Below are 12,536 nucleotides of genomic sequence, written 5' to 3'. Positions count from 1 at the left end.
TGGCGTAGTGGTTAGCACTGCTGCCCTACAGTGCCAGGGACCCAGGTTCAATTCCTGCCTTGGGTGACAGTCTGTGTGGAGTTTGTACTTTCTCCCCGTGATTGTTTTGGGTTCCTCCGGGTGCTCCAGTTTCCTCCCACAGTCCAAAGATGTGCAGATTAAATGGATTGGCCATGCTAAATTGCCTTAGTGTCCAGGGATTTGCAGGTTAGGTGAGGTTATGGGGATAGGATGGTGAATGGGCCTAGGTAGAGTACTCTTTCGGAAGGTCAGTGCAGGCCCAATGGGCTGAGTGGCCTCTTTCTGCACTGTAGGGATTCTATGTCACCTCTGGTTCTTTTACAAGTCATCCTAAATCTTTGTCCTTTGGTTTCCAAGCATTCTGGTTTTTAAAAATAAATTTAGAGTACCCAATTTTTTTTGGATTAAAGGGGCAATTTAGCGTGGCCAATTGACCTACCCTGCACATTTTTGGGTTGTGGGGGTGTGATCTACACAGACATGGGGAGAATGTGCAAATTCCACGTGGACAGTGATCCAGAGCCGGGATCGAACCTGGGTCCTCGGCGACGTGAAGCAGCAGTGCTAACCACTGCGCCACCATGCTGCTCCTTATCAATCATCCTGTGAACTGGAAACATAAACGCTTGTATCAAAATTGTTCAGGATTCTGAACATCTCTGTCAAATCTCCTGCCCGCAATGGGAAACACGATTGGTCGGCTGCCGGGACAGAGAATCCCGCTGCCGGTGGGAGCGCGCCGCAGCAGAAAACGGGTGCAGCCGGATGGAGAATCCCACCCTGGACCTTTTGTGGCTGCAGGAGGCGTTAGAGGCAAGTTAGGCGAAACAGCAGATCTCTCATATCCTCTGAAATTCAAAACTGGAAATCAAAGCATGGTCTTCCTTTGTTGAACAAAGCTAACCAAATTAAAGTCGTGGTTTAGAAATTTGGGTGTGCTCACTTTTGCAGATATTAAGATGTGTTCCAGGCATGGGCACTGCAGAGGAATTTTCTTTCCATTTTTCAGTATAATGGATGATGCACCTCTGGCTGAGAGTGTGCGCCTGCTTCCTTCTTGACATACTGACACCTCAGTAAGTCTGTTAGCACCCAGAATATGCACGTACAATTTCTCAGTCATGACTTTCTCAACTCCATCCTGGTGCTGGATTAATTATTTTCATTAATACTTTTCACAGAGCAATATGCATTCACTTCAAAACTCAGCAGAGACTCACATGAAGATCTGTCAAGCCTAAAGTGTAGAAGCCCAGTTATCAGCAGCAGTGGGACAAACCATTACCTGTGTTTCTGCCACCATATTCTCATCAGGCTTCAAGTGAACAGTAAAAGCTTCTCTCATCTCCCGCTCTCCATCATACACAACTTCTACTTGTATAAAATGTTCAGTCTCCCCTTCTTTAAACTCGATGTCTGAAATAAAAACCACAGAGAAAAAAAAATTGCTTCTCATTATTAGATTGATTGCATATGGTCTTCAGGTCTGATACATGTTTACATTAATGTATATGAAAAAATAATTGCTGTGAAAAAATCTGGTCAGTCCATGGCGGCATTATTGATTGAGCCCTTTAAGAAAATGGAAGACTGTTGCAATGCTTCTGATACTACTTCAGTCTATCTATAGTTACCATCTCACTTGCAACCACAAAATTCAATCAGCGTTTGTAAAATTGGAACAAGTTTGGAAGTTGCATACAAATTGTTGGCGATATATGTGGAAATATCTAAAACAAAAGCAAAATACAGTGAATGCCAGAATTTGTTTTGAGAGAAATATCTAACTGAGGGCCGGATTTTCATAACTCTATCCATGTCAGAAGGGAGGCAGAGGGGCTTTAAAAATAGTGGGCTGGACACGTTTTGGGTATTCCTGCACCTAGTCCTCTTTCTGACAAATTTGCTGGTATGGGATAAGAGTGATATGTGGTGAGCCAGCATGCAGCAATCCTGACCTAACTGGCTCCATCGCGGAGGTGGGCATTTCAGACAACCCTCAATGGTGATGGGAGTTAGGCTGGCTTTTGCAGGAGACTTGGTTCATAGCTCCTCAAAGTAATCCTCATCTTGAGTCTTTTGACAGATAACTTTAAAAGGTGTTCAGAGGTGGGCAGCACGATGGCTCAGTGGTTAGCATTGCTGCCTCACGGCGCTGAGGTCCCAGGTTCGATCCCGGCTCTGGGTCACTGCCCATGTGGAGTTTGCACATTTTCCCTGTGTCTGCATGGGCTTCGTTCCCACAACACAAAGATGTGCAGGGTAGGTGGATTGGCCACGCCAAATTGCCCCTTAATTGGAAAAAATGAATTGGACATTCTAAATTTATTTGAAAAAAAGGTGTTCAGAAGTGCATGATAATATATTTATTTAAGTATTTAATTGTGTCTTTAATGTTTTGTATGGCTTTAAGTATGTTTTCAATGCAGGTTATTGATCATCGGGTTCTTTCCTTAAAAAGGTAAGAGACCATTAAAATTTCCAGCACTGTGCTGAATCCTTTCTCCAGTGGAAACAATCCTCTTCAGTATGGAGAATCAAATATTAATGTATGTCAGAGAGCTTGTGACTTGATTTTCACATTAATTTAATATCCTGAAATGCTCATGAAATAATCAAAAATAATCAGCCATTCAAAAATCCCTTTGAAAAACATTGTCCCACCTTACATTCTCATAAAACGGTCAAACACAGTGAAAGACAGATTGAATCTTGTCCAAATGAAGAAACAAAACTCACTTCAGAGAAAGATAAGCTTATTAGAGGCGAATAAAACTGTCAATCAAATAAAGCTAGCAGTCCTCTTTGCAGTTGTGCAAACAGTCCCCTTGTAATCCTATTCCACAATTGTTGGATCTCAATCAAGCATTCATAATGAGGCCACCTCCCAACTATCTCAACAGAAATAGGCTGAACAAATGGCCAGGCATTTCTTTTGACAGATGGCCTCATTATGAATACTTGGCTGACTTCCAAGACTGCCTAATGCACTCAGGCCTTGGTGGGCTGGTTACACAATGTGGTTGGTGCAACTAACTTTATTTAATTGACACTTATATTAGTTTGTAATAAGTTGAACATTCTTTGAACTGTTATTTCAATGCATGTGTATTTATTTTGATAAGATAAAGAGGTCTGTCAAGAATTAAAAATGACTTCAATTGGACTTTCACTTCATGTGTTTGATCAGCCGTTTTTTGAGAATGTAGGAGGGGCAATGCTTTTCAAAGGGATTTTTATTTTTAAATTTCATGAATATTTCAAAGACTTGCAAGTGTTATTACATGGCTCACTGGTTCTGTACCCAGTGCATACTAAACGAGTGGGCATAGAGAGGAAATTAAAGAAATGAAGGTTCCTTGGGGTGTGGTTGGGCCTGACAGTCATGAATAGATCTGCGCTACTGCCCCAGTAAATGGAGGCGAGCGCGAATCCCGCCCAGTCGCCCCGACGCCGGATTCTCCGGCGGCGTTGTTGGGGCGGGGCGGGATTCCCACCACGCCGGTCAGGGGCCGTTGGCAGCGGCCCCCCTCCAGCGATTCTCCGGGCCCCGATGAGCCGAGCAGCCGTCCGTTTTTGGCCAGTCCCACCGGCATGAATCACTCAACTCACGCACCGGCGGGACCTGGCAGGTGAGTATGCGGGGGGTGTCCTCGGTAGGGCACGGGAGGATCCGACCCCGAGGGGGGCCCCCACGGTGGCCTGGCCCGCGATCGAGGTCCACCGATCTGCGGCGGGCTTGTTCCGTGCGGGCACTTCTTCCTTCTGCACCAGGCCCCTGTAGGGCTCCGCCATATTGCCCGGGGACTGGCGCATGCGCGAAAATACACTGTTGGCCGTTCCGTGCATGTGCAAACTCGCGCCATCCCTTCGCTGTCGGTTGGAGCGGCGCCAATCCCTCTGGCGTCCACCTAGCCCCCTAGACAGGTGAGAATTCCTCACCTTAGGGAGCTGTTGACACCGGAGTCGTTGGCGCCGATATTCCCGCCGGCATGGGGACTTAGTCCCCAGAAGGGAGAATCTCGGCCGGGCTTTCTAGTTTGCAGTCTCACTATCTGTCTTCCCCTGTTACTCCCCGGCCAACCCTCGGAGGCAGCTGCCCTGACTCCAGCCCATACCCAACTCCTCAGTTGACAATGTCGTGGGCGCGCACAACAAGAATGGAAGTGAGATCACGGAATTGGGAACATTCCCGATTCCCACTACAAAGTTGAAAGTCTCGCCCTGGGTGTTACGTCCCCTGGTTGAGAATATTTTCATGAATTTATTAATGGAAAGCTGGCAGGCTAAAATAAAATTAACACCAGGTTGTAAGTCGAATGTCACTGCAGATTGTAAAGAGAGCAGTCAATTCCTCTGTTCATTATCTGACCTTTAGATAATGGATTGTAGTCTTCACCAGATGTGGCTGAACCATCCTTAGTGTGAACTCGTACAATGGAGACCTTTGATGCATCGCCCAAGCGTAGCACCGGGATTGTTACAATTGCTAATTCCCCAGCTTCTTGAGGCTCTTGAATGCTGTACTTTGTTTCAGAAAATTTTATAATTGGTCCTATTGAAAACAAAATTGTGTGTCAGTCACCAATTTCCCTTCAAAAATAGCAAAGAAGGATAACGATTACACAAGTGAGAAACGTACTGTCTCCTTCATCCTTGATCATGATTAAAGTTTCATTCTGTTCTCCCACAGAGGCCCCAAATGGTGATTCACTTTCGGGTGTCCCAAGTACCAGACGGAACTCCTCCTCTTCTTCATAGATGGTATCATCCACAAGAGGGACAGTGCAGGTCTTCTCTATCTCCCCTGCATAGCAAAGACACAACGTCTGTTGAAAATGTGCAAACCACAGCCAAACACCTGCAGCACACGCATCATACAAATTAATATTCATGTGAAGAGCATAGTCCGAGGAGCAAAGCAACACAGGCGTTGATGTCTCATTGCCTGAATTTAAGTGAAAATGAAATATCAATCAGCACAAGGGGTTAATTAAATGGCTCTACACACAGTTAAAGACAAACTTAGATGCATTTTATCATAAAACTATGTGAATGTTACAGTGATTGAAGCACAGCCCACTAATTAATGTTAAGTTTAGGGTTTAGATGACTGTTTTAAACCAAAAGGACCAACTGGACCCTCTCCACCAAAACAAATTCCTCCAGCATAATTAGAGTGGAGAGACTGTTCTCTCCACACAAGAGCATGAGGCACAGTGGATATGTTGCCTGTCCAGCGCCAGCGTTAAGGACATGTCTTCATGGTAGGCAGGAACTTGGAGTGGGAGGAGAGGATCAGGTTGTTGTGCTCCACATGGGTACCAATGACATATGTAAGACTGAAAAAGAGGTTCTGCCAAGGGAGCATGATCAGCTCGAGGCCCTGATTCCTTTTTGTCATTTGTTTATGTAAACATGCGGGCTGATGTTTGGGGGTTGGTGGGCGGATGGGATCGTTGTTATTATGGTGATTGACATTTCTTGCTGATTATTGTTTATTGTTGATGGGTGTAAATGCGGGAGAAAATGTGAAAAAGGAGGAGAATAAAAATATTTATTTTTTAAAAAGCAGAACAAAATAATCTCTAGATTACTACCAGAGTCCCAAGCAAATTGACATTGGGAAAATAAACTCAGGGAGTTGAATGCGTGATTAAATATTGGTGTGGGAGAAATGGGTTTTGATCTGTTGGCCAATGGCGTCAGTACTGGGGAAAAATGAAGTTGTACACTTGGGATGGCCTTCACTTGAAACCCTGGTGGAACCAGTTTCCTGGAGAATCGTACCACTTGGGCTGTGCAGAGGGGTTAAACTAAATAAGCGGGGGGTGGGAGAAGAGGGTTCATGTGAGGGGAGATTTAGAACATTAACGAGAAAGGCAAGGTAAGAGTGCAGAGTAGCAATATGGAGAGTGATGATCAGAGTTTGAGAAGGAAAGAACAGGACATATAAACATTAGAGTGAACCTGCAAATAAGGTCAGGGTAAAGAAGGATGGTAAAAGGAAAGAATTAAAGGCATGCAGCATTCGTAACAAGATGGATGAATTGATGGTACAGATTGAAATAAATGGGAATGATATGATTACCTTTACAAAAACATTAGCAAGGTGGCTTCATATTCAAGGCTATTTGACATTTCAGGAAGATAGGAAGAAAGGAATGGGGAGTGGCCCGACGCCGGAGTGCCGGCCAGCGGAAGTCCGCACATGCGTCAGAGAGAAACTAAAGTGAACAATGGCTCCTTAGAGCCATTATTAATAATGGGAAACAAGGAAATGGCAGAAGTTTTGAACAAGTATTTGTATCTGTCTTAATGGTACAAGAGACAAATGCAGCCCAATAATGACAATTGAAAATCAAGAGACAGAGGGAGGAATGTAAAACAATCACTATCACTACAGGAATGTACTAAGATTACTAATGGGCAGAAAGCAGTGGAGGGCGGGTCACTGAATATATTCAAGTTTGAGCGACACAGACCTTTGATCTGCAAGGGAGTCAAGGATGTTAAGGGAGGGAAGCAGGTAGGAAAGTGGAGTTAAGGTCACAATCAGATTAGAAATGATTTTAATGAATGGGGGAGTAGCCTCGAGGGGCCAAATGGTCTCTTTCTTATGTTCTTATGTTAATTCGAAGTAACTGTCTTTATTTAACTAATGGGAAAAGAAATTCTAATGAATGGCTTAAGTGTCCTTATAATATTTGCACATAAACCTAGGGCAAATTTCAGTTATAATTCTTAAAAGCGTGATGCCAGAAACCCATTAGCATTCTCCCAGTTTCAGGGAGGCACGGTGGCACAGTGGGTTAGCGCTGCTGCCTACAGCGCTGAGGACCCGGGTTCGATCCCAGCCCTGGGTCACTGTCTGTGTGGAGTTTGCACATTCTCCCCGTGTCTGCATGGGTCTCTCCTCCACAACCCAAAGATGTGTAGGTTAGGTGGATTGGCCATGCTAAATTGCCCCTTAATTGGAAAAAGAAATAATTGGGCACTCTAAATTTATTTAAAGAAAGAAAAAAATAGCCAGTTTCCGGCTATAATTTCAGTGATGAAGCAGCCAAGACCCCAGCCAAGACTGTCTTTTGCTGCCATTGTCACAAATCTCTGACTTAGCTTATAGTCAGAAATTGTGAGAACATCCTCCTCTAATGAAACTTTAGAACCATTAATCTCCTTTTTCTTTGTCCATTTTCTATTTCCCATCTGCTGTCTCATTTCGTCTCTCTTCCCTCTCCCTTGGCGCTTTATCATTTACCATTATATGCTGCTGTACTCTCAAGACTCAAATGCTGTGCTGTCACTTGGAGAATATTTCAAGGTGTCCTGCCCACTCTGTGTCCCCTTCCTCTCACTGTGGAGAAGCATCGGGTCTCTATCTGGCACATTCATCCTGATTGTGAATATGTGTGGTAATATAATCAGGTTCTACTTTTAAAGCCGATTAAATTGGATATCCTAAATTAAAGAATTGGGCACTTTAAATTAAAACCACAGTCCGCTCCAGCAAGAAGCCTGCAGAATCCGAATATCTGAATATACAGAACTCGGACAGGCTGCTGGGGCATGTCTGGAGGTGCATTGATTGGCCTATTGTCAACAGTTCCTGATAACCCATCAAGTGATTATTGCTCCTACTTAAGATGCATTGGCCTATTATCCACAGTTCCTGATAACCCATCAAGCAATCATCGCTCCTCTTAGGGCGGGCTCAGGTGCCCTGTTAACAGGTCATCAACTAGATCATTGGGTGCTGAGACCCTGCCTCCCGAGACTCCATTGGCCGAAGGTCAAGGGCAGGGGGAAAAGGAGGTAGGTGGCGACAGGAGGATAAAAATAGGCATTCTGGACATCTAGGGAGCAAAGGCTCAAAGCGGAGACTTGAGATGGGGGGTGACCGAGAGCAGACTAGACCAGGAAGGAAGCAAGCAAGCAAGGAAGAAACAGCCAGCGAGAATCACTTTGCAAAGAGGAACCAGAGGGACTCAGGGATCGGATCTACAGCATACCAAACCACTTTTGCGGGTAGTATAGTTGAATCCTGGGTGTTTCCTGTACATATAGTGGGTAATTTACGGAGTAACTCTATTTAATAAAGTGTTGCATTATATCTGTATCCGTACTTTGTTATCCTCATAAAGAAAGACACCTGGGTAAACTTTGATTAAGGAGCTGGTTGAAGTATCTGAATTAGACATAAACAACATATGGGATTTGAAAATGACTGCGTGGTGAAATGTCTAGGTTGGCACACAACAAGAAAAGCACAATGTAAAGATATACAGGGGAACAGCAGCTGTTTTGCGCTGTTTGCAATCCAAGGAATTACGATGTTAAAGCTGACTACTTACCGGGATGGAAAGTAATGATGGAATCATCTGTGTTTGGCCTCTCCTCATAATCACTCATAACCTGAGCAGTGCCTTGGCGAGTGTAACAACGCACTGTGGACTTATAACTGACATCCCCACTGCGGTACACAACAGTTGTAATCTTGCCAGCTTTTTCCTTTCCCACATACTGAGATTCTTTGAACTGCATCTTCGGCACTGAAGACATACAGGAAGAAAAATAAAGACACTTCGGTTAAACTGAGAAGAATCAGATGATGTGATTGAGAGGATAGGTGAGACAGTTGGTTTCTGACTCCGTGCCTCCCCACTTACAGTCAGATGTGGAATCATTAATGGTCACCGTCGTCTTGCTGGGTTCGCCAAGCACTGCATTCATTGGCATACGGAGCACAAGCTCAAAATTCTCAGGCCCCTCGAGGACAGGCTGGCCCAGGTCATCCAGGACAGTGACACGGAATGTCTGCATCGTGACGCCAGGAGCAAAGTCCAAGTTCCGGCTGATTCCAACATAATCAACTCCAGCTTGTAAAACAAGATCAGAATACTCGCATTACTGTGCTTCTGCTTTTCACATAATGAAACAAGAAAGATTTTTTTACAAAGCCCCCTTAAGGTTAGTGCCTTGCAGTACGACCACTTAGCTCAGTGGGTCATACTCACCCCTTCAAATCAGCGGCCTCATTTTAGGGCTTGAGTACAAAGGTTGCAGTACTGAGGAAGTGCTGCAGAGTCCTGGGGATAGCCTTTTGGATAAGACTGCAGCTGTGTCTGCCTGTTCAGCTAGGCATTAAAGATGCCATGGTACTGTTTAGCCAGAACTTCTCCTAATATCCTAATCAACAGTCTTGCCTTAACGAACACCATTAAAATAGATATAGTAGTCACTGCTTCTGTGGGAAACTGTTGTATGGAAACATGGCTGCTGAATTTGCAGAGAAGCGACAGTGACTGCAATTCATATTGTGTGAAGTGATTTGGGGAATTTCACAAAGATGTCCTAAAACACTTTATCAATTTAAGTTCTTTATTTTTCTTATATGTTTCCACATTTAGCACGCTAAGAAAAGAGACGTAGGACTAACTTATACAATGTATAATTAGAGCATGGCCTCAACCCTCATTAAGTCTATAAACTTCTGAAATGCCTCAGCTCGTTAAATCCTGGCCTCTTACGCAACAATGATTTTCATCATTTCCCGCATTACCTTCACTCCCCCATCACCTTCACTCCCTCATCACCATCATGCCTCCATTACCATCACCATCATCCCACCATCACCATCACTCCTGATTGCGGGATAGAGGGGGATGTAAAAAGGGTGGGGAAATTGCATTACCGGTTAAGGAGAATATCACAGCTGTACTGAGGCAGGACACCTCGGAGGGCTCATGCAGCAAGGCTATATGGGTAAAGCTCAGAAATAGAAAGGGTGCAATCACAATGTTAGGGGTTTACTACAGGCATCCCAACAGCCAGCTGGAGATAAAGGAACAGATATGTAGACACATTTTGGAAAGATGTAAAAACAACAGGGTTCATGTGGTGGGTGATTTTAACTTCCCCTATATTGACTGGGACTCACTCAATGCTGGCGGCTTGGATAGGGCAGAATTTGTCAGGAGCATCCAGCAGGGTTTTTTGAAACAATATAGAAATAGTCCAACTAGGGAAGGGGCTGTACTGGACCTGGTATTGGTAATGAGCCAGTCAGATGATCCAAGTTTCAGTAGTGGAGCATTTAGGGAATAGTGGCCATAATTCTGTAAGTTTTATGATACTTGTGGATAAGAATAAGAGTAGTCCTCGGGAGAAGATGCTAAATTGGGGGAAGGCAGGAACTGAAGAATTCAGATTGGGGGTGGCTGTTTGAGGGTAAATCAACATCTGCTATGTGGGAGACTTTCAAAAATCAGTTGATTAGAATTCAGGACTAACATGTTCCTGTGAAGATGAAGGATAAGTATGACAAATATTGGGAACCTTGGATAACGAGCGACATTGGGAGCCTAGACAAAAAGGAAAAGGAATCCTTGTCAGGTCTAGAAGGCTGAGAACAGACAAAGCCCTTTAAGAAAGTAGGAAGGATCTTAAGCAAGGAGTTAGGAGGGCTAAAAAGCATCATGACAAGTCCTTGGCAAACAGGATTACGGCGACTCCCAAGGCATTTTATACGTATATAAAGAGCAAGTGGGTAATCAGGGAAAGGGTTGGCCCACTCAAGCACAGAGATGGGAATCTATGTGTGGAGCCAGAGGAAATGGGCAAAAGTACTAAATGAGCACTTTGCAACAGTATTCACCAAAGGGAAGAGCTTGGTGGATGATAGGCTTGATAGTAATCTTTGTATCCTCATTGGCTACAGGTAAGGTTGCAGCGGGCTGGAGAATAGTCAATGTTGTTCCTTTATTTAAGAAGAGTAGCAGGGATAATCCAGGAAACTATAGGCTGGTGAGCCTTACTTCAGTGGTAGGGAAATTATTGGAAAAGATTCTAGGGGACAGGACTTATTTAAATTTGGAAATAAATGGATTTATTACTGATAAACAGCACTGTTTTGTGAAGGGGAGCTTGTGTCTTAAATGCCTCGACATCCTTTGTGATATGGAGACCTAACTGCAACATCCTCCAAGTTTGCACAAGAATTTGCACAACTTTAATGTAACTTGTCTGCTTTTAAGTTCTATTCCCAGGTTCAATTCCTGGCTTGGGTCACTGTGCGGAGTCTGTACGCTCTCCCCGTGTCTGCGTGGGTTTCCTCCGGGTGCTCCGGTTTCCCCACAGTCCAAAGATGTGCAGGTTAGGTGGATTGGCCATGCTAAATTGCCCCCAGTGTCTAAAGAGGGTTACTGGTTTGCGGGGATGGGGTGGAAGTGCATGGTTAAGTAGGGTGCTCTTTCCAAGGGCTGGCGCTGTGAATTCTATGATAATTCTATGATATTCCTCTGGAAATTAGCCCCAGTGCTTTGGTTGCATTTTTTACAACCCTGTTCACCTGAAGTGCTACTATATATAATTTCCACAAATAATTTCTAATTTCAGGAAAAAAATGCAAAGACTGCAGAAGTTCTGAAATGTAAAATATGGCACTGGGATTGCCAGTCCTTAGTAAATGTCTGTAACTAATTCCCAGTCGGAAGAGGAGAAAAAGAGCAGGTTGGATTGTATGTTGAGTGGTAGAGGGTTTCACTTTGATCATAAAGCATTACTCTGATCTCAGTGACGTTTCACTGGCTGGAATAATAACAAAAAGATTGACTGGTGAGATTAGGTTGCATATCTGTCAGTGAAATTCATTTCCACAGGGAACCTGTGACCTCAGTGCCCCTGGGCTACGGAAACCAAAAATAAAAACCAACCTTTGGTGCGCAGTTATTATCCAGTAACCAATGCTGGAAAGATCAAACGTAGATTTGAGGTCAGCCTTGACTATGGTGACCCCCTTGGTTAAATAGCATGTTGTTATGTACTGTCTAGGTTTCCACAGTAGGTAGGATGAAGGAGCACAAGGTTGCTGAGTAGGCTGCAGGCGATGATCAGAGAAAATAAAACCACGTCCACAAATAATATAGTTCTAACGTCCAGAAATCTTTAATGATGCAAAAATGGAAAACATTGGCAGTTTACTTGTAGATTCACATACCTTCTGCTGACATTGGTTCAGTTTTGCGGGAACGCACAGTGACAGTAGCAGTCTTTGACAGGTCAGTTCCTGTCCTCCAGACGCGCACCTCCACATAGCCAGCACTTTCATCGACCTGATATTCTGTGTCTCCGAAGTAGAATGCAGGTTCTGTGCACAGGAATTGAACAGGAACAAGAGATGGTGAAAACCCAGCGCTCTGCTAAAATAAAGGCTCTTCTACATGACTTCAATCTACCACTGTATTGCTACTGAGTGAGAATGTCATCTTTGATCTTGAAGAAACCCCAGATAGTGTTGCAAAAGGTGATGATTTAGGAAGCTTCTAATCACACATCCATGTGGTCATTGCATGCTAATGAAAAGAGAGTATCATGTTACCATCAACAGTGTCCTTTACCTATCCCCTCTGATGTTGTAATTAGCTTCATTGAATAGAGCTGCCACTCAAACTTATTCATTAGAACAAACATGCCTGACTGATAGATATGACATTGATAGGAACAATCAATTTGCC

General features: G+C 44.0%; 1 protein-coding gene across 1 annotated transcript in view; it reads right to left on the bottom strand.

The window, feature by feature from the left end:
- Positions 1–12,536, bottom strand: part of frem3 (Fras1 related extracellular matrix 3) — a 305,423-nt gene that overhangs the window by 68,785 nt on the left and 224,102 nt on the right. The window contains exons 7-12 of the mRNA XM_072496140.1: positions 12,020–12,169; positions 8,691–8,900; positions 8,376–8,573; positions 4,664–4,828; positions 4,394–4,576; positions 1,307–1,437 (exon numbers count right to left, since the gene is read on the bottom strand). Coding sequence (XP_072352241.1) covers positions 1,307–1,437; positions 4,394–4,576; positions 4,664–4,828; positions 8,376–8,573; positions 8,691–8,900; positions 12,020–12,169 — 1,037 coding nt within the window. The remainder of the gene's footprint in view (positions 1–1,306; positions 1,438–4,393; positions 4,577–4,663; positions 4,829–8,375; positions 8,574–8,690; positions 8,901–12,019; positions 12,170–12,536) is intronic.

The sequence above is a fragment of the Scyliorhinus torazame genome, chromosome 3 (genome assembly GCF_047496885.1).
Source record: "Scyliorhinus torazame isolate Kashiwa2021f chromosome 3, sScyTor2.1, whole genome shotgun sequence".
Lineage (NCBI taxonomy): Eukaryota > Metazoa > Chordata > Chondrichthyes > Carcharhiniformes > Scyliorhinidae > Scyliorhinus > Scyliorhinus torazame.
The sequence above is the reverse complement of the archived record's forward strand: the minus strand, read 5'-3'. Positions and strand labels throughout refer to the sequence as shown.